At 39.5% G+C, this 22,880-nt stretch overlaps 1 protein-coding gene and 2 long non-coding RNA genes across 3 annotated transcripts in view; 1 reads left to right on the plus strand and 2 right to left on the minus strand.

Moving 5' to 3' along the window:
• Positions 1-1,130: 1,130 nt before the first annotated feature.
• On the minus strand, positions 1,131-7,890 carry LOC137892173 (uncharacterized). The gene is made up of 3 exons (XR_011105397.1): positions 7,802-7,890; positions 7,621-7,709; positions 1,131-1,234 (listed from the first exon to the last, which is right to left on the minus strand). It is a non-coding gene; the product is annotated as an uncharacterized lncRNA (long non-coding RNA).
• Positions 1,566-13,552, plus strand: nrn1a (neuritin 1a). The gene is made up of 3 exons (XM_068737134.1): positions 1,566-1,856; positions 7,829-7,976; positions 10,216-13,552. The coding sequence occupies exons 1-3, from the start codon at positions 1,802-1,804 to the stop codon at positions 10,442-10,444; spliced, it is 432 nt and encodes a 143-aa protein (XP_068593235.1). The 5' UTR covers positions 1,566-1,801; the 3' UTR covers positions 10,445-13,552.
• Positions 13,553-18,745: 5,193 nt separating this feature from the next.
• LOC137892182 (uncharacterized) overlaps positions 18,746-22,880 on the minus strand; it is a 4,223-nt gene continuing 88 nt past the window's right edge. The window contains exons 1-4 of the long non-coding RNA XR_011105398.1: positions 22,807-22,880; positions 20,503-20,586; positions 20,209-20,303; positions 18,746-19,205 (exon numbers count right to left, since the gene is read on the minus strand). The exon at positions 22,807-22,880 is cut by the window's right edge and continues 88 nt beyond it. This is a non-coding gene — a long non-coding RNA (uncharacterized lncRNA). The remainder of the gene's footprint in view (positions 19,206-20,208; positions 20,304-20,502; positions 20,587-22,806) is intronic.

Raw genomic sequence — 22,880 nt, forward strand, 5'->3', positions numbered from 1 at the left:
AAAATGAAAAAGTTCATCACGTAGAATCGTTTTGTTTTGTGATTTAAAAAAGTAACAGTTTAATAAATCCAGAAAGAAGAACAAAAAGCCGCAGTGCATGCTGGTCCTTCTGTGAGACCATTGAAACAAAGAGAAGATGTGACTACATTGGTCCACCAGGGGGCTCCACTGTGACTGTCAGCTGTTAGTTGTGACTTGTTTTAATGCATAATTAATATTCATAAACGTGTGTATTATATTGTTGTATATATTATATAGTACAGTATATATGTATATATTATTATATTATATTAGACAGGTGATTCACTGCAGCAGTCAGGTGACTGAACGAGTCTTAAAAACACAGTTTGTACTGAAGGTCCTTTAAACATTAATATATATTAACATGTATATTAATATATATTTAAAACACTGACTTTTAAAATGTGCTCATTTGTATAACCGTTCAGTTCCTATTCTCTTCATGCTCACTATAGTTATTATAATATATGAATGAATGTCATCTAATAAAACAGCTTCATAACGTTTAGTTTGTCAGAAATGTGTAAATTCAGTTTATTATTGAGGTTCTTAAACTGAGAGGTTTATGAATAATAAACATCGACAATAAAAACATTAAAACCGTTTTTAAAAAGTGACCAATGAGGTTGAATGCAAATAAATAAACAGCTCCTTCACATTTATATATATATATATAAATACATATATATATATATATATATATATATATATAAATACATATATGTATATATATATATATATATATATAAAATACATATATATATATATATTTATAAATATATATTTATATATATATATAAATACATATATATATATATAAAATACATATATATATGTATACAAATACATATACATATATATACATATACAGATTGTTTTATTATATGAAATATATATTTATATTATATATAAACATATTTCAACATATATATATTTTGTATATATAAAATAAATATATATAATAATAATAATGCATTTTATTTGTAACGCACTTTTCATTCATAGGAAGAGTGCCAGCATACATAATATATATAACATATATATATATATATATTATATATATGTATATTATGTATATATATATATATATATATCATGTATGCATTAGGGTTAGTGTGTCGGTCACAACATAAAGTCTTCTTCATTCGTCCGTTCAGATTCTCTTCTTTGATGGATTCATCTCGTGTTTCATGAAGGCCGGAAGATGAAAGACCTGGAAAAAAAGCAAGTAAGTGACCCTTGAGTGAGTCAGAAAACTAAATGAAAGTGATGAAAGATGACCAGATTGTTTTCATGAGCTAGTTGTACAATACACTATAAATGATGAAGATTTATCTTAACGTCATGAAGCCTCGGCCTGATTCTGAGCTGCAACAAGAACAGAAAGGAAACCAATGGAGGACATGATTTAAAACAGAGGAGGAGAGGAGGGAGGAGAGGAGGGAGGAGAGGAGAGGAGGGAGGAGGGTCTCCCTCTCTCTCTCTCTCTCTCTCTCTCTCTCTCTCTCTCTCTCTCTCTCTCTCTCTCTTCTTCTTCTCTTTCCTCTCCAGACGCGTAAAACCAGGCACGAAGCGCAGAGCGCAGCTCGACAGAGAGCAGAGAAGAAGAACAGACTCTCACAGAGGCAGAAGAAGAAGGAGAAGAAGCAAAAGAAGAGAGAGAGAGAGTTGGATGTAGCCGCTGTGTTGCGGGTGTTGTGCGTTGTGCTGCGGGTCATGCGGGCTCCTCCTCTTTAACTCCGTGCCCGTGAGCTCTGATGGTGAGAGGAGGACGCAGAGGATGGGAGTAACCTGGTCCTCCAGATGCCTCGCACTCTTCCTCGCGCTACACATCGGTGAGTGACCGGAACTCAAACACGCTCACGAGCCGCTCGTTCTATTGGCCTCGTGAGTGCAGCACGAGGACGTTATCTCGCTGCTGAGTGTTTCAAATGAAAAAAGACATGGAGATGTTTCATATTTCACTCATAATTTAAGGTCAAATAAATCACCGAAGTCTCTCTAATGACGACATGTATTCATACCGTAGAAGAAGAGCGATACAGAAGTGTGTGTTTAAATATGGAACATGCACGCGGCTGATGTTTGCAGCTTCAACACTTAAATTCGTTGTTAGAGATATTAATAAACACATTGAAATCATCATGTGATCGCTGTGAGCGGCTCTTCTTAACGGGGCTACACTTCACATTTGGAGAGTGTGTGTGTGCGCGTGTGTGACATGAGTGCGTGCGTGTGCATGTGTGTGTGTGCTAACAAGGGGGATGCCCCCCCCCCCCCCCCCCTCTCTGCCTCAAACTGGAGACATTTGTTGAATTTATGAGTTATTATTCTGCAGGAATTCGTTGGTGTTTCATATTCCGTGTTCCGTGAATGTGAGTTTCATTTCACAGTGACAGCCGCTCCGGAGGCCCGGATGAATGTTAACGGAAGAATACCGTTAATAAACCGGAGCTCCTCCGCCGCAGTGTGCGGGACAAACACGCGCTGCTCCTCCTCACAACACCTCCATGCATTACTATTATTATTAATAACGAACAATGAAACAAAAATTATATTAATGTGCATGCGCGTAAAAAAGGCAACCGTGCACACGCGTCGTGCACGACGGAGAATAAAACCTGCACGATTATTTTCTGTTTGGTCTTATAATAAAATACATGAGTGTGTGTGTGTGTGTGTGTGTGTGTGTGTGAGGGTCCGTCTAATATCTGGAACATGAGAGAGAAACATGGAGATGGTTGTTGTTCTGTTGCATTGCATAACGACGCTGTGGAGGAGGGCTCCGCGTGCGTGTGTGTGTGTGTGTGTGTGTGTGTGTGTGTGTGTGTGTGTGTGTGTGAGTGATGAGAGCAATGCTGAATTATTCAGGGCGCAGAATCCTCCGGTGCTTTTGTTAGAGAGAGGTTCTGTGTTCTGGTCCAGCAGGAAGAACACAGCGCGTTTGTGAGGCTCGTTCGTTCGTTATTATTATTATTATTATTATTGTTATTGTTTGAATATAGAAACAGAATGATTTCACTCACTGATAGAAAGGTTCAGTCTTCAGCCTCGTGCAGCTCGTGCGGTTTGTTTCATTGCGTTTGGTTGGAGTAGTGCGCTGTGATTGGCTGCTGTGAGCGCAGGTTTGGCGCGCTGCTGCGGAACATTTCATATTTCATATTTCATATTTCACACCCAAAACCCCCACCAGAGAGAAGCACGTGAGCGACGTGAACACACCTGCAGAGAGCGGAGGTTCTGTCTGCGGCGCTTTGATTCTGATTTCTAGTTTTTATTCTTGTAATTTTGGGATTTTTTTACGCGCGAAAATTGGCCTCGTGTGTTAGAGGTGGGTGTGTCTGCAGGAAGCTACAACACGCTGCTTCTGGCACCGATGCACTGCAGGCAACCGAGTGTGTGTGTGTGTGTGTGTGTGGGGGGGGGGGGGGGGGGGGGGGGGGGGGGGGGTGAATGAGTGCGAGCGTGCCTGCTGGGAGGCGTGAACGAAAAAAAAATGCTGTGCGCGCTCCCGTTTAATGTGCGTGAGAAGGGACTGTCCCGGTTTAAGTCAAAGAAGTAGAAATAATAATTCATAATGAATAATAAATGAGAGTGAACTCTGGATGAAAATGTATTTAATAATAAGAAAAGATGGCGGTGATAGAATGATAGAATATTAAAATATTAAAATCGTCTGAACAGATGATGAAATAACGTGTAAATTAAATCTGTAATAAAACATAAACAGGTTTATGTTTTTACACATGAATACGAACGAAGTGTTAAAGCCTCACGTGTTCATTAAATATGTATTCTTCATGAACGCTCGAGATAAACAGGCTCGTCTCTTCATTCTGTTTTTACGTTTGTTCATTTTGTTCATTTTTTGAGCCTCTGAAGCTGATTGAGAATTATTAATAGTGCTGCAGAGAGCACGCGCTGCTTGAGATGATGTAATGCCTCCACACTGTGTGTCTGTGGGGGGGGGGGGGGGGGGGGGGGGGGGTATTATTCTAATACAATAAAAATAATATTAGTAATGACACAAATTTAGATTAATATATATATATATATACATACATATATATATATATATACATACAATATATATATATATATATATATATATATATAAAAGGCCCCCAAAAAACATGATTGTATTTTATCATTACATAAATAATTAAATAATAATGAATTAAATGCACATAATAATATTGTGTAAACATTAATATTACAACGTTATTAATATTATTATCGTCAATGTTTTTAATGGTTTAATAATAAATAAATAACTGAAAATAGGATACATATATGAGACAATTAACAATGAATGAATAAATGAATGAATGAATGAATGAATGAAAGAATGAATGCTGAGCAATAGAGATTACATTACAATCACAATAGAAACATTATTTATATACTGTTGTAATAAATGGATATATGTGATATAATATAAATAATAGAATACTATATGTGATGAGTCATCTATATATATATATATATATATATATATATATATATATATATAGTATAATGGTCCCAGTGGGAGTATCATGAAGGCCACTTTATTATATATTATTATATATTGTTTTATTATATGTTATTATATTATATATTATTGTATTATATATTATATATTATGATATTGTTATATGATATATCATTATATATTGTTATATGATATATTATTATATTATGTATTATTATATAATTTATTATTATATTATTATATTATATATTATTGTATTATATATTATGTGTTATTATATTATATATCATTATATATTATTATATAATATATTATTATATTAAACCTTTTGATCACATGACTAAAAACAGCAACAACAATGTTTATTTCTGCCTGAAGTTCAAAGTTCATCCTTCACCTCGTGACCCTTTAGCAGCTGCTCCGGAGCTCTCCATCCCATCACATGATCTTCATCTCTTCAGTTCAAAGACAACGGGAGTCAATCATCTGCTGAGGAAGACCATGTGAGGCGGTCGAGAGCTCCAGAGGAGCCACTGAATGCACCTCGTGGTGACGTCGTGTGATTCACATATTTACACATTAGATCTACTGCACTCAAGTACAATTCTACTTTACTCCAGTATTTGTTACTGTACTTTATACTTTTCCTCCAGTACATTTCAGAGGGAAACATTGTACTTTGTACTTCTCATTTTTACAAAATAAAATAAAAATAAAATACCCAAAATGATTTAAAATGAATTCCACCTCATTAAAGTTCTGTTTACATGTTAATTCATCAATATCCTGTAATATGATGACAAATACATAATACTACTGTAGTTTAACTTCAAGGTACATTTTGAATACAGTACTTTAATCGAGTATTTCTGTGGTATCACTATACTTTAGTAAACTATTTGAATACTTCTTCCACTGCTGATTTTCTGTATTTGTATATTATGTATTATGATTTGTTAAAAAGAAAAATCCAGTTTTCTATTTGTTCAAACTAAATAAAAATAATAAATAATAAATAAAAATAATAAATAAATAAAATAAATGCACCCGCTGGTCCATTTTTACAAGATGAATTAGTATTTTGTAGCATGTAGCTTAGCATCTTTAATAATTCAGGTATTATGCCGCTACAGAAGTGAAGTTGTAAACTAAATCATGGGGAAATTAATTTTTAATAAAGTTTTAAAATGTCTCGGTCGACTTAAAGCTCAACTAACACGTGTGGAAAACGCCTCATGTGATGTCATTTGAGTCAGCGTCTGTTGAAGAGAATGTGGGAGGAGTCAGACACAAGCTGGACATACAACACACTGCTGCCGTGGTTGAGTTGCATTGTGGGTAGTGTAGGCGGCAGGTGTTTGTCAGAGAAGAATAAATAAAGAGGATGTGTCGGTTGTAGTTTTTACAGTAGTAGTTATATGTAGTTTTTATAGTAGTATTTTGTTGCAGTGTTTAAAGAAGTATTTATATATAGTTTTTTAGGATTGTTATTACAATAGCATTTAAATGTAGTTTTTATCATAGTATTTATATGTATTTTTCATAGTGTTTATATGTAGTTTTTATCATAGTATTTATATGTATTTTATATGTACTATCATAGTACTCATATGTAGCTCTTATGGTAGTGTTTATGTCTTGTTTTCATATGTAGTTTTCATGGTACTTATGGTAGTATTTCTCCGTGTGTTACTGTGTTGATGGATGTATTGGTCCTAACAGACGCGTCTCGTCCGACACGTCATGCTGTGTTAGTCCACAGTTTGATGGACTGGAACCGGACAGCAGCGTTATTATCCCAACCAATCAATCAGCCCGATCGCCTGCTTAACGAACCACGCACACACACACACACACACACACACACACACACACACACACACACACACTAGAGTTAACAGAGGTCATGTAAAGGGGTGTGTGTGTAGCTTTAGTGCATGTGGGGGGTGTGTGGAGGCGTGTCGGTCCTGCTGTGTTGTATAGTGGAGTTGTCTGTTAAGGTGAATTAGGGAGGAGACAGACTCCATTTAAACTCACTCACGTATGCAGAAGAACACGTTTCACAGCCATGGTGGGAAGACTTTTTAACATTTTCAGTTCAAGGAAACAAAAACACGTTTCATGGTTTTGCCTGTGAATTAATTCAATATAATTTAATAGAATAATGTCAGAAAAGCCACATGTGCCTGTAATGACTGGGCCCACATTTGAACTCAACATGTGAAATGTGCTTTTATCTCAATTGTATTAAAGTGAAGTCCACATGTGATGAATCCACAGATTCACACAACGTCATGGTCGTTGTTCAAAGCTGTCGATATGACTGTACGATGGTTTGTGGTGCTGTTGTGTTGCGGTGTCCCTAATAAACGGGCCACTGTTCATATTTCTTACAGTATCTCTTCAGCCGTTCCATCAGCGACCCTCTGAAGCTAAAGAAATCAATGAGTCGAGTCATCGGTGTCAGATCAACACAGAGGCCTCAAAACAACAAATGTGATCACGAATCAGAGCGGTGGACTAAAGTTACACCATGTACATGTTGTGTTGTTGTGTTGTTGGGTGACAGAAGTGTTCAAATATGGAGGGAGAATGTGGCTAATAGCTTAGCTTAGCATTCTGCTAATCTATTCAGTCGTCAGCAGAAGGCAAAGCTAAACTATTAGAGGGATGGAGAGAAATGGGCTCATTGTCTGTAACCAGCGTAGCATTAAAGCACGGTGGAGCTAACAAGCTAACCAGCGAACGGCTGGCTACTTAGCAAGCTTTGCTAACTCCACGGTGCTTTAATGCTACGCTGGTTACAGACAATGATCGTCACTCATCTGTTGATAGCAGTGTGCTAGATAGCAAGATAGTTAGCTAGCTAGATCTGGAGATGGAGAAGCTAACTAGCTAACTAGCTAACTAGCAGACGTCCATCTTTGCTCCTCCCACAAAATTACATCTAAAGTAAATTATATTATATATTTAAACTATATATATATATATATATATATATATATATATATATATATATATATATAAAAAATGTTTTCTTTTACTTTGAAGGGGTAGGAATAGTGTCATAGCATGAACATGTTTTGAAGTTGAAAATAGAAGAAACTTAATTAATAAAATGTTACCTTATATTTGAAGAGGTGGTCATGATGTTTTGTCGCTCGTCCAATAGGGAAACAGAACAGCCGTGGCCAATCAGAGGCCTGCCTTCTTCCTGCACGGAGACATCAAACATAGAAGCTCATTGTGGTTTTCTTTAAGGTAAACTTCTCTTTGTCTTTCCCATCCCTCCCTTCTGTTCCCCACCTCTTCCTCTTCCTCTTCCTCTTCCAGTCTCAGTGTTGCAGACGGTGCTGGTCAGCGCTGGTCAATGTGACTCGGTGTTTAAAGGTTTCTCCGACTGTCTGCTTCAGTTGGGGGAGAACATGGCCAACTATCCCCAGAACCTGGACGACAGGGACAACCTGCACCAGATCTGCAAGTACGTTTGAGCACAAACACACACACACACACACACACACACACACACACACACACACACTGGTGATGTCATAACAGAGAGGGTCTGACCGCTGGGACGAGGTGGACAAAATAATAGGTCATTCAAAAATGAGTTTCACTATCACACAGTTTCACTAAAAGTACAATATGTACCTCTGAGATGTAGTGGAGTAGAAGTATAAAGTAGAAGTAAAGTAGGTCACAAGTGTACTCAACAGTACTTGAATAAATGTACTTAATTATTTGATACTTCTGCTATTGGCAGTAAAGAAAAAGAAGTATACAACAGATGAAAAGGTTTTATTTTCATATTATTCCTTTTAAAGATATTTAAATATCTCTAAAGATATTTTCTGCGTCTGTCAGAGTCTCTTACTCTGTGGATCTAATAGAGGGAATAATAATAATATAATAATATGAGTGATTCAACAAAGCCTGAGGGTAAACTGAGGCTGGAGGGAGCAGTTAGACAGAGTGTGCATGTGTGCAAGGCTGGTGGGGGGGGGGGGTTACTTACCAACCAGCTGACCCCCCCCGCCCCCCCACACACCTCCTTTTATCCACCGTCTCACCCCACCACCCAAACCGGGTGGGCACCAGATGGCACACTGCAGCAAGAAGCCCCCCCCCCCCCCCCCCCCCCCCCCACCACCACACACACACAGACATGCTTTTTTCATTTAGTGACAGCTCCATCACAGCGGTGTTGAGGCGTGGCAGGATACGCCTCACACACACACACACACACACACACACACACACACACACACACACGTTAATTGCTCAGAGATGTTGCATCGACACGATTCGGTTCAGGAGGTCAACATCAATAAGAGCAGATTGGAAGATTGGATTAGATACGCTGTGTGTGTGTGTGTGTGTGTGTGTGTGTGTGTGTGTGTGTGTGTGTGTGTGTGTGTGTGTGTGTGTGCGTGTGTGTGTGGCAGCAGGCTGGTGTCATTTCTACATTAACTGGGAGGACAGAACATAAAAAGATGAACAGATGAGAGATGGAGACAAAAAAAAGAAAGAAGCCCTGAAAAATACGAAGAATATGAAGAGATTCAACATAGAAAATAAACAAAATAAAGGAAATAAAAAGGGAAAAATACAGAATAATGGGGGGCAAGAGGAAGAGGAGGAGGAAGAAGACATGAAGAAGAAAAAGAGTGCTGCTCCTGTATGAATAAAACATACCAGTGAAGAAGAGAGAAGGAGGAATAAAAGAGGAAGGAGATGTAAAAGGCAGATAAGGAGAAAAAGGGGAGGAGTATAGGACGCAAGGGAATGATGGAGGGAACAATAAGGAGGGAAAGGAAGGGAAGGAGGTATAAAAGGAGGAAGAGGAGGTGACAAGGGAGAGAGGCAAGGTAGAAAAGAGGAATAGAAAAAAGGGAGGAAGGAAATGAAAAGAAAGGGAAGGAGGAAAGGAAGCAAGGGAGAAGGGAAAGGAAGGATGGAGGGTGGGTGGGGAGGGAAGTATAAGGAGGAAAAGGAAGCAAAAGAAGGATGAATACAGGTTAAAGTTAATTCAAGACATTATTTTACGACAATCTTAGAACCACATTTCACTCATTTTAATTGATGATGTAATTTTATCCTCAGTCTGGTCACCTGACCCTTTTTTTTTTTGCCTCATCATCACTGTTTTACATAATATTCTTGAAAAATCTGTTGTTTTCAACCCTAAAATATTTTCCATAACAACCCAAAACAAAGTTAAAGTTTTTCTGTGCTGTTTAACAGAGAGCGGCACATCGTCTGCAAACTCATATACAATATGCAAAGTAACTAGCTGCCACATTGAATGTGGTGCAGTAAAGAAAAAGTACAATATTTATCTTGGAGATGTAGTGGAGTGGCAGAAAATGGAAAATGGAAATCCTACAGTATTTTTGAAGTACAAGTACTTCAAATATATAATTAAGTACAGTACAGTAGGCTACTTCTGGTTGCCAGTTAACATTTACCTCTGAGATGTAGTACAGTAAAAAGTATAATATGTGAGATGTAGTACAGTAGAAGTATATTTAATGTACTTAATTACTTTACACCACTGCTGTTGGGAGTAAAATAAAAAGTATACATCAGATAAAAAGGTTTATTTTCAATTAGATTTAGTTTCCATCTGTGACATCAGAGTCTCTTAATCTGTGGTTCTAATAGAGGAAATATTAATATGAATGATTTAACTGTTGTTTTATTAATCTCCTCACCAGTTACTGGGATAACTTCCACTCCTGCGCCACGACGGCGCTGGCCGACTGCCAGGAGGGAGCGACGGACCTCTGGGAGAAACTGAAAAAAGAGTCCCGCACCCTGGATTTCCGTGGGAGTCTGTTTGAACTCTGTGGCGGCGGCAACGCGGCCCCCAGATCGGCCGACGCCAGGGGCCTCGCCTTGGTCCTCAGCACGCTGCCCACCATACTGACTTGGCTGGCGTTTTAACAGAAAAACAAGGAGGAAAAAACCCGTCAAAAAATAAATAAAAAATAAAAACACAAAGAAGAAAAAGAGGCAAAACACACGAAAAAAAAAAAGAGTGATAGCTGCTCTTCGATACTGAAGTTTGAAATTCATCACCAGAAAACTACACCCAAAATGGATTTTTACTACATCGGCGGCCTGGTTTGACTTCCTGGGACATCTGCAGGCTCATCCAATCACACGCCGGCCTGACCCGGAGGTCGATGACATGAAATATTCAACACGCCGTCGAGCTGAAATGATGACAATGATGAAAATTTGATGGATCCTCGCCCCTGCTTTACAATCGTGGAATTATACAGTATTAAAGTCAACCATGAATTATTGATGTTTAGTAGGCTAAGGCCCAGACAGCACTATGTGACTGCCTGGGTGCTGGTACACAGTATCGGGCTATATATTAGGGTTCCCATATAGCCTGAGGTACACATTCGTAACGCCACAAAATCAATAAGACAAGCCGAGGCCTGGAGAACCATTTCAGACCAGTCGCCTCATTTCCATCAAGGACAGTTTTTCCTTTTCTTTTTAAATTACGCCAAGTTGGCTGTGTTGAGCCTGGTGTGGTTTTGATGGACTGAATGCTTGATGGTGATGTAATATTTGTATTCTTATTGGCTGTTTTTAGTTTTTGTGCTGCAGGCCATGGTCACACCAGCTTTTATCACGGCGACATTTTTGCACCAAATTCAATACGTCAAGTTCACCGGCGGTCCTCCTGACCTGGTGAACCTTGGTGGACTTCTACAGGTCAAATACTGACCCACGCTGCATGGCTTCCCAGTCAATCGTGTGCCAGCAGTAGGCGTGTTCTTACATTTAGAGTATTCCACTTTTAGTCGTTGAACTGGCTAGCTTGCCGCTACGCTAGCTAGCTAACACTTGCCGCCACGTGAAGAAAATCTCGCTCTGCCAGTTTCTGGTGTGACCGTAGCCTCGTTTTTTCCTCACCAAGCTGATGAGCTGCGAGGACGTAGTTGAGAGTTTAAAGCCTGCTTTTCATTTAAGAACAGTTTTTCGACTGATGTTAAATTGCATGATGTTGGTTCAGACGGTCTCAAAACATTTCAGGAAATAAGCACAAACTCCAAAAAAAAGGGTTTAATCGACTAAAAAGCAACCTCCGTGCAGCCTTTATGGGCCTACCGCTGCTAATTTGGGGTTAAGTGTCATTATCGCAAACTGCATTCAGCCCGACAAAGGTGTGAAATAGATTTGTTCAGGTTAGCCTGTTTTTATTTTAGCAGTTAGTTAAACAGTTCAATAGTTGAGTTTGTCATCTTAACCAGATTGATGAAAGCTAGCTCATAGGTCGGTTTAGCTAACAGTTTGATTTAGCTAACCTGGCCTCATGTGTTTTAGCTGCTAACAGGCAAAACAGACAATGTTTGGTTTAGCAGTTAAATAGGATAGTGTCAGGTTAGCTTAACACTTGGTTTAGCAGCTAAACCAGATTAGGTCAGGTTAGCAAACCGTTCAGAGGCTAACAACACTAGGGTGATCAGTTAAATAGGATTGCGTGCGGTTTCACCTAATTCACACAACACGACTATCTCCCTGATTTTCCACTCTTGTTGGCTGGACGCTTGCACATTAGCGCTACGATTTGTTTCAAGATTCATCCCAGATATCTAGCAGGCCTAAATATCTGGACCTGTTGGGGATTCCCAAGATTCAACAATAGGAACTTTGCCGTCTGTTTTACAACACGGACAAAAGTTGTTGTTGCATGTAGAGAAAAAAGGTATAAATATTTAGGACGTGTAGAAACATACATCTAATAGCATTACCACAATCTAGTCTTTTACCCATTTTCTTTCCGTTTTAACAAGTTAGACGTCATTTATCACTCATCAGTGAAAGATAGTCGGTTTTCAAGTGTTAACTAGCCATTAGCTAAGATTTGATCAGGTTAGCAAACCGCTTAGAGGCTAAAAACAGACTATACTTGTGTTAGCAGTTAAATGGGATTGTGTCAGGTTAGCTAACCACCTTGTATAGCAGCTAAACCAGGTTAATTAAGGTTAGCTAACAATTTAGCAGGTAAGAGATTGTATTAGGCTGGCTCAGAGCTCAGGTTAGCATGTGGCTAAATTTGCTGTTCAGCTCAAAGAGTTTGGCGTAGCTTCCTGGTCCTGATTTAATCTTCCCTTCAAGTAGGAGATGTGTTGAGCATTAAGGATAAAGATTAAGTCTAAATTAGTTCTTTGAAGTAAAGTAGCTGTAGACAAACATTTCAGTCTTTATGTCGGACATTGTGCTCATTTCCTGAAGTCAAAGTCCAGAGTGTTAACTGTGGGAAACATCAGCCGGATGGAAACTTCTTAAAAGGATCTTTTTGAAAAGTAGAAACTTATTAGAATAAACTTTATGTTGCTCAGCAGAACGGACGCGTTAGAAACGAGTCTGTGAGCAAAGCGGCTACCGAAAGAAAGAAGTGTGACATTTTGAAACAGCCGTCAGCAATACGAAGACGTGACTTCACGGCCAGTGTAGCTAAAAAATGAAACAAAATAAATAAACCGTGGCTGAAGAGAGATACGACTGTTGCCATTTAGCACATCCCCCCTTTTCATACAGTGACTCGCACTAGACGACCTTAGAGGTGATATATTTTAGGTCTGTGTGTTAGATTAAAACGCTGAGTCCCAACAGTACAGTAGCATCATAAACTACATGAAACACAGTAAATAAATTCAAAGTTGTTTATTTATTCGCCGAGGCACCGATGACGTTTCCACTGCTTTCTGACAAAAAAAGAAATGTGTACTTTTGTTTGTTTGTCTCTTCGTTTGTTTGTTTATGGGGATGATGTTGCGTAACAAAAAGAGTTTCAAAAAAAGAATTTATTCCAAAAAAAAAAAAATCTAACAAGAGAATATGTATATCAAAGGATTTTGAGAAAATAGAAATAAAAAACAAAGCTCTATTATAGATAGTCTATCCCAGACACGTTTTAACACAAGAGTGATACTTTACAGATTATAGGCCTATGAGATATAAAAAATAATAAAAAGATTGCTAAAATGACAAAGACTAATAAATAAAATGACTAATGTTTGAAAATAAGTGTGTGCTTTTTATTTCATTTTATACCCGGGGATAAAAACAATGTGGTTTTATTTACGGGGGTTTGGTTTGTTGCATTGAAGATGATGGACTTCACACACACACACACACACACACACACACACACACACACACACACACACACACACAGTGAGGTTTGGAGTGTATTCATTATTAATGAGGGAGAGTCCCTGAGCTGCCACACGTCTCAGCACTCAGTTTCTATTGATCGAGAGGAGGAAGAGGAGGAGGAGGAGGAAAAGGAGGAGGAGGAGGAGGAGGAGGAAGAGGAGGAGGTAGTTCCTGTTGTTTGTTCAGTCTAACATGGATAATCTAAGCTGCCAAAACCTTTATTAATCCCAGTTTAAATTGACTAATCAATCTATAACACACACACACACACACACACACACACACACACACACACACACACACACACACACACACACACACACACACACACACACATATATATTTAAATGGCATTAATACTCTTGTAATACTCCTGTTAGAGCTTAACAATTTTGAAAGTGGCTCAATAACTTTATAAAAAGACGATAAACCTTTGAAATCAATAACAAGCTTATAAATACGATGAATGCTATAAAGTGACAGATTGATTCAGTTGATTGTATCACCTGTCTTTTGAGGACACCTGCAGCGACACTAGTTGACTCACGAGGGTCAGATGTCCTACATGGTCCCTATAGCAGTGTCACAGTGATAAGGTCCTCTCTGCACAAGTCCTTATAGTTCCAGGTGTTCAGTGACTCTAGAGCGGTTAGACTGAGCTTTAATGAAGCTCATGCAGATCTTCCTCAGTGAGCGTGCTGCGTGGTCCCGGGGGGGGGGGGGGGGGGGGGGGGCATTAATATATTAATATGGATGTGATGAGAAGTGAGAGAGGATACAGCTGCTGTCTGCAGGAACAGGAAGGAAAGAACACAACGCCTCTTCTTCCTCTTCTTCATCGCTTTCACTCTTAAACTGAACTAACTGAACAAACTGTGATGTAGTTCACAGAGACGACATGAACTACTGTTAATAAAGGGTTAGGGGACAAACGTCCACCTGTACAGGAAAACAAGCTCTTTATTTCCTATTTGAAATTAATATTTATATATTAATACTTTCATACAAAAAGATAACCAGAGCTATTGTGTGGCCCCATATAAAATGGAAAATACACCAAGAAATAATAATATAATATAATAATAATGTAATATAATAATAATATAATAATAATAAAATTATAATATAATAATAATAACAAGCTATAAAATAAGCTATAAATAAGTATATCAGAGTCATTTTCATTTTAAATGCTCAACATATTAAAATAGGTTTAAAAAAATAATTGATTTTATTGAAAACACTAAAATATTTATATTTGGGTTTAAATAAAAAAAATATTTATTTTTAATCTTTAACTGAAAATCTATGAAACGCTTCAAAATATTTAAATTCAAATACATTAAACTTTATTTCTGTATTTCTATATTCATGTGTTTTTAAGTATTTGTTTAAAGCAGCAGCAGAGACAAAATAATTCCTGGAATAAAATAAATAAAATAATAAATAAATGAAGAATAATTATCGCCTGAAGGAAAGAAACAAGAGCGTCTCATTGAACATGTTCAGAGGGAAGCCGGAGGGATGGAGGAACTCCCAAACAGGCCAACCTGGTTTTCCTCTTCATTCAGGATTCTGTCAGCGTCTGTCAGAGGACGAGCTGCTCCTGCTCCTCCTCCTCCTCCTCCTCCTTTTTTTCCTTAGTTTACACTACATTCACATGTTGATCGTTTTTCTACATGTGATCTGATTGGGTGGAGTTCAAGCTTACTTTATTAATAATGAAGAATAATAAAATGAGTTTTGTTCCTTTGAGTTCCGTTACCCAGAAGCCCTAGAGAGAGTTGTTTTTCTTAACGTAGAGACTTTTTAAAATAAAGAATATTAAGTGAAAAATAAATGTAGGATTAAAAGATGAAATACGTGTTTATCATGATGTGGATGTTAGAACAATATTTATCTCTAGTGGAGTAGAAGTATAAAGTAGCACAAAATGCTCAAGCACAGCGTAAGTATCTTATATTTGTACTAAAGTACAGTACTTGAGTAAAAGTACTTGGATACGTTCCACCACTGTAACGTGTAGAAACACATCTGGACCGTCCGGTCAGCTCTCATCTGTTCACCATCAACAAGATTTTTAGGTCGACAGATCCCTAAAATAACTTCCTGTCTTCTCTGAGATCTGAGCCGAGTGTAAATAGAGCGGATCTCAACCAGAGACCTCCAGAGGAACAACTGTCTGAAGCTTCATGTGAGGAACCACAAGACAGGGTGAGACAGGGTGAGACAGGGTCAGAGAGAGGGTGATAGAGAGGGTGAGACAGGGTGAGACAGGGTGAGAGAGGGTGAGACAGGGTCAGAGAGAGGGTGAGACAGGGTGAGAGGGTGATAGAGAGGGTGAGACAGGGTGAGAGAGGGTGAGAGAGAGGGTGAGACAGGGTGAGACAGGGTGAGAGAGGGTGAGACAGGGTCAGAGAGAGGGTGAGACAGGGTGAGAGGGTGATAGAGAGGGTGAGACAGGGTGAGACAGAGTGAGAGAGGGTGAGAGAGAGGGTGATAGAGAAGGTGTGAGAGAGGGTGAGAGAGAGGGTGAGAGAGAGGGTGATACAGGGTGAGAGAGTGGGTGAGACAGGGTGAGACAGGGTGAGAGAGGGTGAGAGAGGGTGAGAGAGAGGGTGAGACAGGGTCAGAGAGAGGGTGAGACAGGGTGAGAGAGGGTGAGACAGGGTCAGAGAGAGGGTGAGACAGGGTGAGAGAGGGTGAGACAGGGTCAGAGAGAGGGTGAGACAGGGTCAGAGAGAGGGTGAGAGAGAGGGTGAGACAGGGTGAGAGAGGGTGATAGAGAGGGTGAGACAGGGTGAGAGAGAGGGTGAGAGAGGGTGAGAGAGAGGGTGAGACAGGGTGAGAGAGAGGGTGAGACAGGGTCTGCTTTCATTGAGGGTTTTTCTTTATCTTGAGATCTTCCTTCACCCTGCAGAACTGGGTCATTACTACAGATATTACTGCCTCTCTCCTCCCTGCAGCTCAACACGTCTGGTTCACATCCAGCTTCCTCACATGAAGCACACGGCCGTCATGTGACGCTCTATTGATAGCTCTGCAGAGAGAGAGACAATACATATTATCTGGCGAGGAGACAAGACACAAAGCCGACGTCCAAAAAAAACAGACCGAGTCGGCCGGTTGGCAGTTGGCTCTGTTTCCCCACAGAAAACCAATCAACAAGCGCTCCCAGGCTCTCCCAAAAAGTTCACTCCAATTCATATTGAGGGATTTTCTGCTTTATTATAGGCAGCAGAGATGAGGCCTAGTGGACTACTGCAGATACAACGAGGCTGCTGCTGCTGCTGCTGCTGTTTCCTTCTGTCTGAAAAACACAACTTCAGAGTCCACGATATCGACTTCAAAAGTCTTGTTTTGTGTGACCAAGAGTACAAAAGATACCAAAGATATTGAAGTAACTAATGGTCTACAGCCATGTTGTGAGACAATGGGCCCCTGGATGTAGACATGTATTTGTTGTGACTGTGGTTGTTTTCTGTCTATTTGAAGTTGTATTCTTTCTTTTCTGTCTCTTCGTGGTTGTTTTCTGTCTCTTTGTGGTTGTTTTCTGTCTCTTCCTGGTCATTTTTGGGGTGGATTCCGGCCACTTTGGGTTTGTTTTACTCGAGTGGTGTATTCCCCAAAAATCGAATTAGTTCAAATCCGTTGACACATGGTATGCCTGAGGTTTTCTGCCCACCTGATCGCTGTGGTTATCGGTCTGAGGCTGAGTGGGACCTCAGTCTGCTGTCAGAGCTGTAAGCTGTGATTCACAGATTGGATAAATATGTGATATTACCTTGGGCCTGAAATGGAAGAAGGAAATGGAACGAGATCAATGTGGAACAAAGCGAGTGCTGCAGTGAACAGAAGCTGTAATGAGAAACACTGCTGAAGGAAATTGATCTGCAGGCTTACACGCCTTATTCTCAAAATTAGAGCCCTCAATCACCACAATGTGTTTCTTTACGTTTCAGACTGCTACACTAAAAAGATATTTCTCAAAGGGAGTCGGCCACAACAGTGCCTTGCTCATGGACAACTTTAATTATTCTAATATGAATAATATGAATAAATAGCTGCTATTTGTAACTGTATAGCTCCTACAGACAGAGGAGCAGGTTATTAGGTTATTCTCTGGGACTATCTGTGTCTAGTTTTTTGTTTTGAGCCTTTGATATTTTGTCTCTTTACGGTCGTTTTCAGCCTCTTTTTATTTGTTTGGTGTATTGTTTTTTGATTCATGTCTCTGTTTTGTCTCTGTAGTCTCTTTAAGTCTTTATGGAATTGTTTTGTGTCTCGTTTTTTGTTATTATTATTTTTTTGTCTCTTTGCAGTCGTTTTGTGTCATATCTTCAGTTACGCGCCGCCTCTGTTTTTATCCGTCTCTTTGAGGTTGTTTTGTGTCTCTTTGCAGTCGATTTGTGTTGTTTTTTGTTTTGTAACTCTAAAATGGTTTCACGCCTCTCTTTATGTTTTGTTTTGCATCATGGCAGTTGTTTTGAACCTGGCAGTCGTTTTGTGTGTTGTTTTTAGTTTTGAGTCTTTGTTTTTTTTGCCTTTTTGAGGTTGTTTTGAGCCTCTTTGTAGTCGTTTTCTGTTTTGTTACATGACAATTGTTTTGCTTCTCTATTTTAAGTTAATGTAGTAGTTTGAGCCTCTTTGTAGTCATTCTGTGTTTGCAGTCGTTTTGTGTGTTGTTTTTTGTTAGCGTCTCTGTTCTTTTCCCATCCCTTTGTCGTCCTTTTGTCTCTCTTGTCCTTTGTTTTGCATCTCTTTGTTTTGTTTAGCTCTAATCTCTCCTTCATTTACACCTGAATCCTTCTCTGTGGTTCAAGAGCTAGAACCTCGTTGATGCTGTTTAACTGAACCCTGACGTGATGCGACTGACCGACTCACTCCATTAATCAACCGTCAGAGAGTCGGAGCTGGACACTGTAGGTCACACACACACACACACACACACACACACACACACACACACACACACACACACACACACACACACACACACACACTCTCTCTGACAGGCCTCCTACCCAGGGAGTGTGCTAATGAGTTTATTACATTCAGCCCTCAGACAATAAATGAAGCAATCAATCACAGGAGGAACATCTGTGGAGCACCTCCTTAATCGCACACTGGCCTCATCAGCACTTTAACACCAGGAGGAGGAGGAGGAGGAAGAGGAAGAGGAAGCAACAGATGCACATATGCAGGACGTCATTAGGTCTATTCAGGAGAAGAAGAGTACGAGGACGAAGAGGAGGATGAAAAGATGCACAGAATCCTAATCCAAATTGTGCATAATTAGAGCTGTTGAGTAAATGTACTTTCCACCACGGGAGGAGGAGAAGGAGGAAGAGGAGGAAGAGGAAGAGGAGGAAGAGGAGGAAGCTTAATAAAGACGTCACGTCGCTTGAAGAATGAGGGAAGAAGGAGAGAGAAAGGAGGAAACAGAAAGGAGGCGAGGAAGGAGGGAAGCAGGCGTCTCACTCACCTGTGGCGGCCATGTTGGATTCAGCCGGTCGTGTTCCTGAGAACAAAGTAAAGCGTCACACAATAAGTTCTGACATTTATATGAAGTCTAAGTAATCTCACCTAAACAACTGTGTGAAGGTTGAGGTGAAAGCTGAGAGATATAATATAATAACATAATAATACATAATAAACATCTTTATTCTCAGAATAATTTATGAACACTTTGCTTTTTTTAGAGCTGCAACGATTCATCGATGAAGTTGGCAGTTATTGAATTAATTGTCGATTAATTGTTTTGAGTAATTTCTCAAGAAGTCAAAAAGTTAAAATCCTTTGATTTGAACTTTTCTGTACTTTGAGAGAAAACACGTCAACTTGGGCTTTGGGAAAAACATTTTTCTCCATTTTCTGACATTTTATAGAGCAAACAATTAATCGATAAATCTCAATAAATTAATAATTACAATAAAATTAAATAATCTTGAATTGCAGCTGTACTGAACACTCGTTTGGACGTCTTTTTGTCCATTCATATTTCCATTTATTAAAAATAAGACCCAAGTAATGAAACTTTCTTGAAATGTAATTTAAAGTGCAGTTTAGTAAATATGGGAACGCACCTTTGTAGCAGACCGAGTTGTAAGATTGTAAAGTTCTTCAGCACAAGGAAACCTCACCATGCATCATCACTCAATGTCAGGAGGTGTTTCAGGTGATTCAGGTGTGTTTAGGTGTTTCAGGTGATTTCAGGTGTGTTTAGGTGTGTTTAGGTGATTTCAGGTGTGTTTAGGTGTGTTTAGGTGATTTCAGGTGTGTTTAGGTGATTTCAGGTGTTTCAGGTGATTTCAGGTGTGTTTAGGTGATTTCAGGTGTTTCAAGTTATTTCAGGTGTGTTTAGGTGATTTCAGGTGTTTCAGGTGTGTTTAGGTGATTTCAGGTGTTTCAGGTTATTTCAGGTGTGTTTAAGTGATTTCAGGTGTTTCAGGTGATTTCAGGTGTGTTTAGGTGATTTCAGGTGTTTCAGGTGATTTCAGGTGTGTTTAGCTGTGTTTAGGTACCTTAGCTCCTGAACACAGCTGGTCTGAAGGAAAGCTCTGTCACACAGATGGAATCTGACAGGTTGAAATGTTGAAGCTCTCTAAAAACCAACACGCTGCAATGTGTAAAAGAGAAAAAACAATTCTCCTGTTACATTTTAGAAGACTTCCCCCGGAGCCTCGCTTCATCCAGAGAGGAGCATTTCATCCACATCCACCCCGTCGTCAGCGCTGACATTCAGGCGTTCACAGAATAAACTCCGGCTGGGTATTACTAGCAGCTAATTTGGGAGGTTAAAGGTCACAGAGGTTTACCAATCACTCCGGTGACGGCGACGGCGAATCAAAAGAGGAGATTTTGAGTTCATTTTTATAGCTGCCGGTGAATCTGAGGAGCAGCTGGAGGAGAAAATAAAAAAGAATCACAAGTCAAAGTGTCCCTGGATGTGTGTTAGAGCAGTCTGACCTCAGACACACAAACAATCCAACAGATATATAGATAGATAGATAGATAGATAGATAGATAGATAGATAGATAGATAGATAGATAGATACACACACACACACAGTTGTGGTCAAAAGTTTACATACACTTGTAAAGAACATAATGTCATGGCTCTCTTGAGTTTCCAGTTATTTCTACAACTCTGATTTTTCTCTGATAGAGTGATTGGAACAGATACTTCTTTGTCACAAAAAACATTCATGAAGTTTGGTTCTTTCATGACTTTATTATGGGTTAACAGAAAAAGTGATCAAATCTGCTGGGTCAAAAATATACATACAGCAGTGCTAATATTTGGTTACATGTCCCTTGGCCATTTTCACTTCAATTAGGCTCTTTTGGTAGCCATCCACAAGCTTCTGGCAAGCTTCTCGTTGAATCTTTGACCACTCCTCTTGACAGAATTGGTGCAGTTCAGTTAAACTTGATGGCTTTCTGACATGGACTTGTTTCTTCAGCATTGTCCACATGTTCTCAATGGGATTTAAGTCAGGACTTTGGGAAGGCCATTCTAAAACCCTAATTCTAGCCTGATTTAGCCATTCCATTACCACTTTTGATGTGTGTTTGGGGTCATTGTCCTGTTGGAACACCCAACTGCGCCCAAGACCCAACCTTCGGGCTGATGATTTTAGGTTATCTTGAAGAATTTGAAGGTAATCCTCCTTCTTCATTATCCCATTTACTCTCTGTAAAGCACCAGTTCCATTGGCAGCAAAACAGCCCCACAGCATAATACTACCACCACCGTGCTTGACGGTAGGCATGGTGTTCTTGGGGTTAAAGGCCTCACCTTTTCTCCTCCAAACATATTGCTGGGCATTGTGGCCAAACAGCTCGATTTTTGTTTCGTCTGACCACAGAACTTTCCTCCAGAAGGTCTTATCTTTGTCCACGTGATCAGCAGCAAACTTCAGTCGAGCCTTAAGGTGCCGCTTTTGGAGCGAGGGCTTCCTTCTTGCACGGCAGCCTCTTAGTCCATGGAGATGCAAAACACGCTTGACTGTGGACACTGACACCTGTGTTCCAGCAGCTTCTAATTCTTGGCAGATCTGCTTTTTGGTGGTTCTCGGTTGACTCTTCACCCTCCTGACCAATTTTCTCTCAGCAGCAGGTGATAGCTTGCGTTTTCTTCCTGATCGTGGCAGTGACAAAACAGTGCCATGCACTTTATACTTACAAACAATAGTTTGCACTGTTGCTCTTGGGACCTGCAGCTGCTTTGAAATGGCTCCAAGTGACTTTCCTGACTTGTTCAAGTCAATGATTCGCTTTTTCAGATCCATGCTGAGCTCCTTTGACTTTCCCATTGTAGCGTTTGTGGGCGTTTGTATCCAATGAGCCCTATTTAAATGGCCTCAGAGAAGTCACCAGCTGTAGTCACTCATAATCACTCACAAGAAGTTAAGAGGCCATGCTATGAAGCTCATTTCATTGACACAACTTTCTAAGTCACCAAAATTGCTAATTCATGTTGCTGTATGTATATTTTTGACGCAGCAGATTTTGTCACTTTTTCTGTTAACCCATAATAAAGTCATGAAAGAACCAAACTTCATGAATGTTTTTTGTGACAAAGAAGTATCTGTTCCAATCACTCTATCAGAGAAAAATCAGAGTTGTAGAAATAACTGGAAACTCAAGAGAGCCATGACATTATGTTCTTTACAAGTGTATGTAAACTTTTGACCACAACTGTATATGTATATCTATGTATAACTCTTTATATAACTTTTACTAATGGAGTATTTCTACAGTGTGGTAATTGTACTTTTACTGCAGTAAAGGATCTGAATACTTCTTCCAAAGATAGAGGATTCTAAAAATACCCTCCACACACACACACACACACACACACACACACACACACACACACACACACAGTGGCTGATTTAGCTTCTGAGACATTGGCTTGGCATTTCCAATATGCTGCCTAACTCAAAGCCATTACATCCAGTCTGTGTGTGTGTGTGTGTGTGTGTGTGTGTGTGTGTGTGTGTGTGTGTGTGTGTGTGTGTGTGTTAGTGTGTGTGTGTGTGTTTCCATTACAGTGGAATACTGAAATATGAACAGGGAGGCAGTACGCAGATCAATTCTGACTGTAAAACACTCACTGAAGAGAGAGAAAGTAAGGGGGGTGGAGGGGGAGACAACCCAGTTAAATCACCATGGCAACCACTCCTCATCC

This window comes from Cebidichthys violaceus, unplaced genomic scaffold (genome assembly GCF_023349555.1).
Source record: "Cebidichthys violaceus isolate CVI_PGR_0920_01 unplaced genomic scaffold, fCebVio1.0.p SCAF_76, whole genome shotgun sequence".
NCBI classification, from domain to species: Eukaryota; Metazoa; Chordata; class Actinopteri; order Perciformes; family Stichaeidae; genus Cebidichthys; species Cebidichthys violaceus.

Excerpts from the sequence above, each read along its gene's own strand:
- nrn1a (XM_068737134.1), top strand. The coding sequence starts at position 1,802 with ATGGGAGTAACCTGGTCCTCCAGATGCCTCGCACTCTTCCTCGCGCTA. Across the intron at positions 1,857-7,828 it reads CTTCCTCGCGCTACACATCG|TCTCAGTGTTGCAGACGGTG; the intron begins GTGAGTGACCGG and ends TTCCTCTTCCAG. Across the intron at positions 7,977-10,215 it reads AACCTGCACCAGATCTGCAA|TTACTGGGATAACTTCCACT; the intron begins GTACGTTTGAGC and ends TCTCCTCACCAG.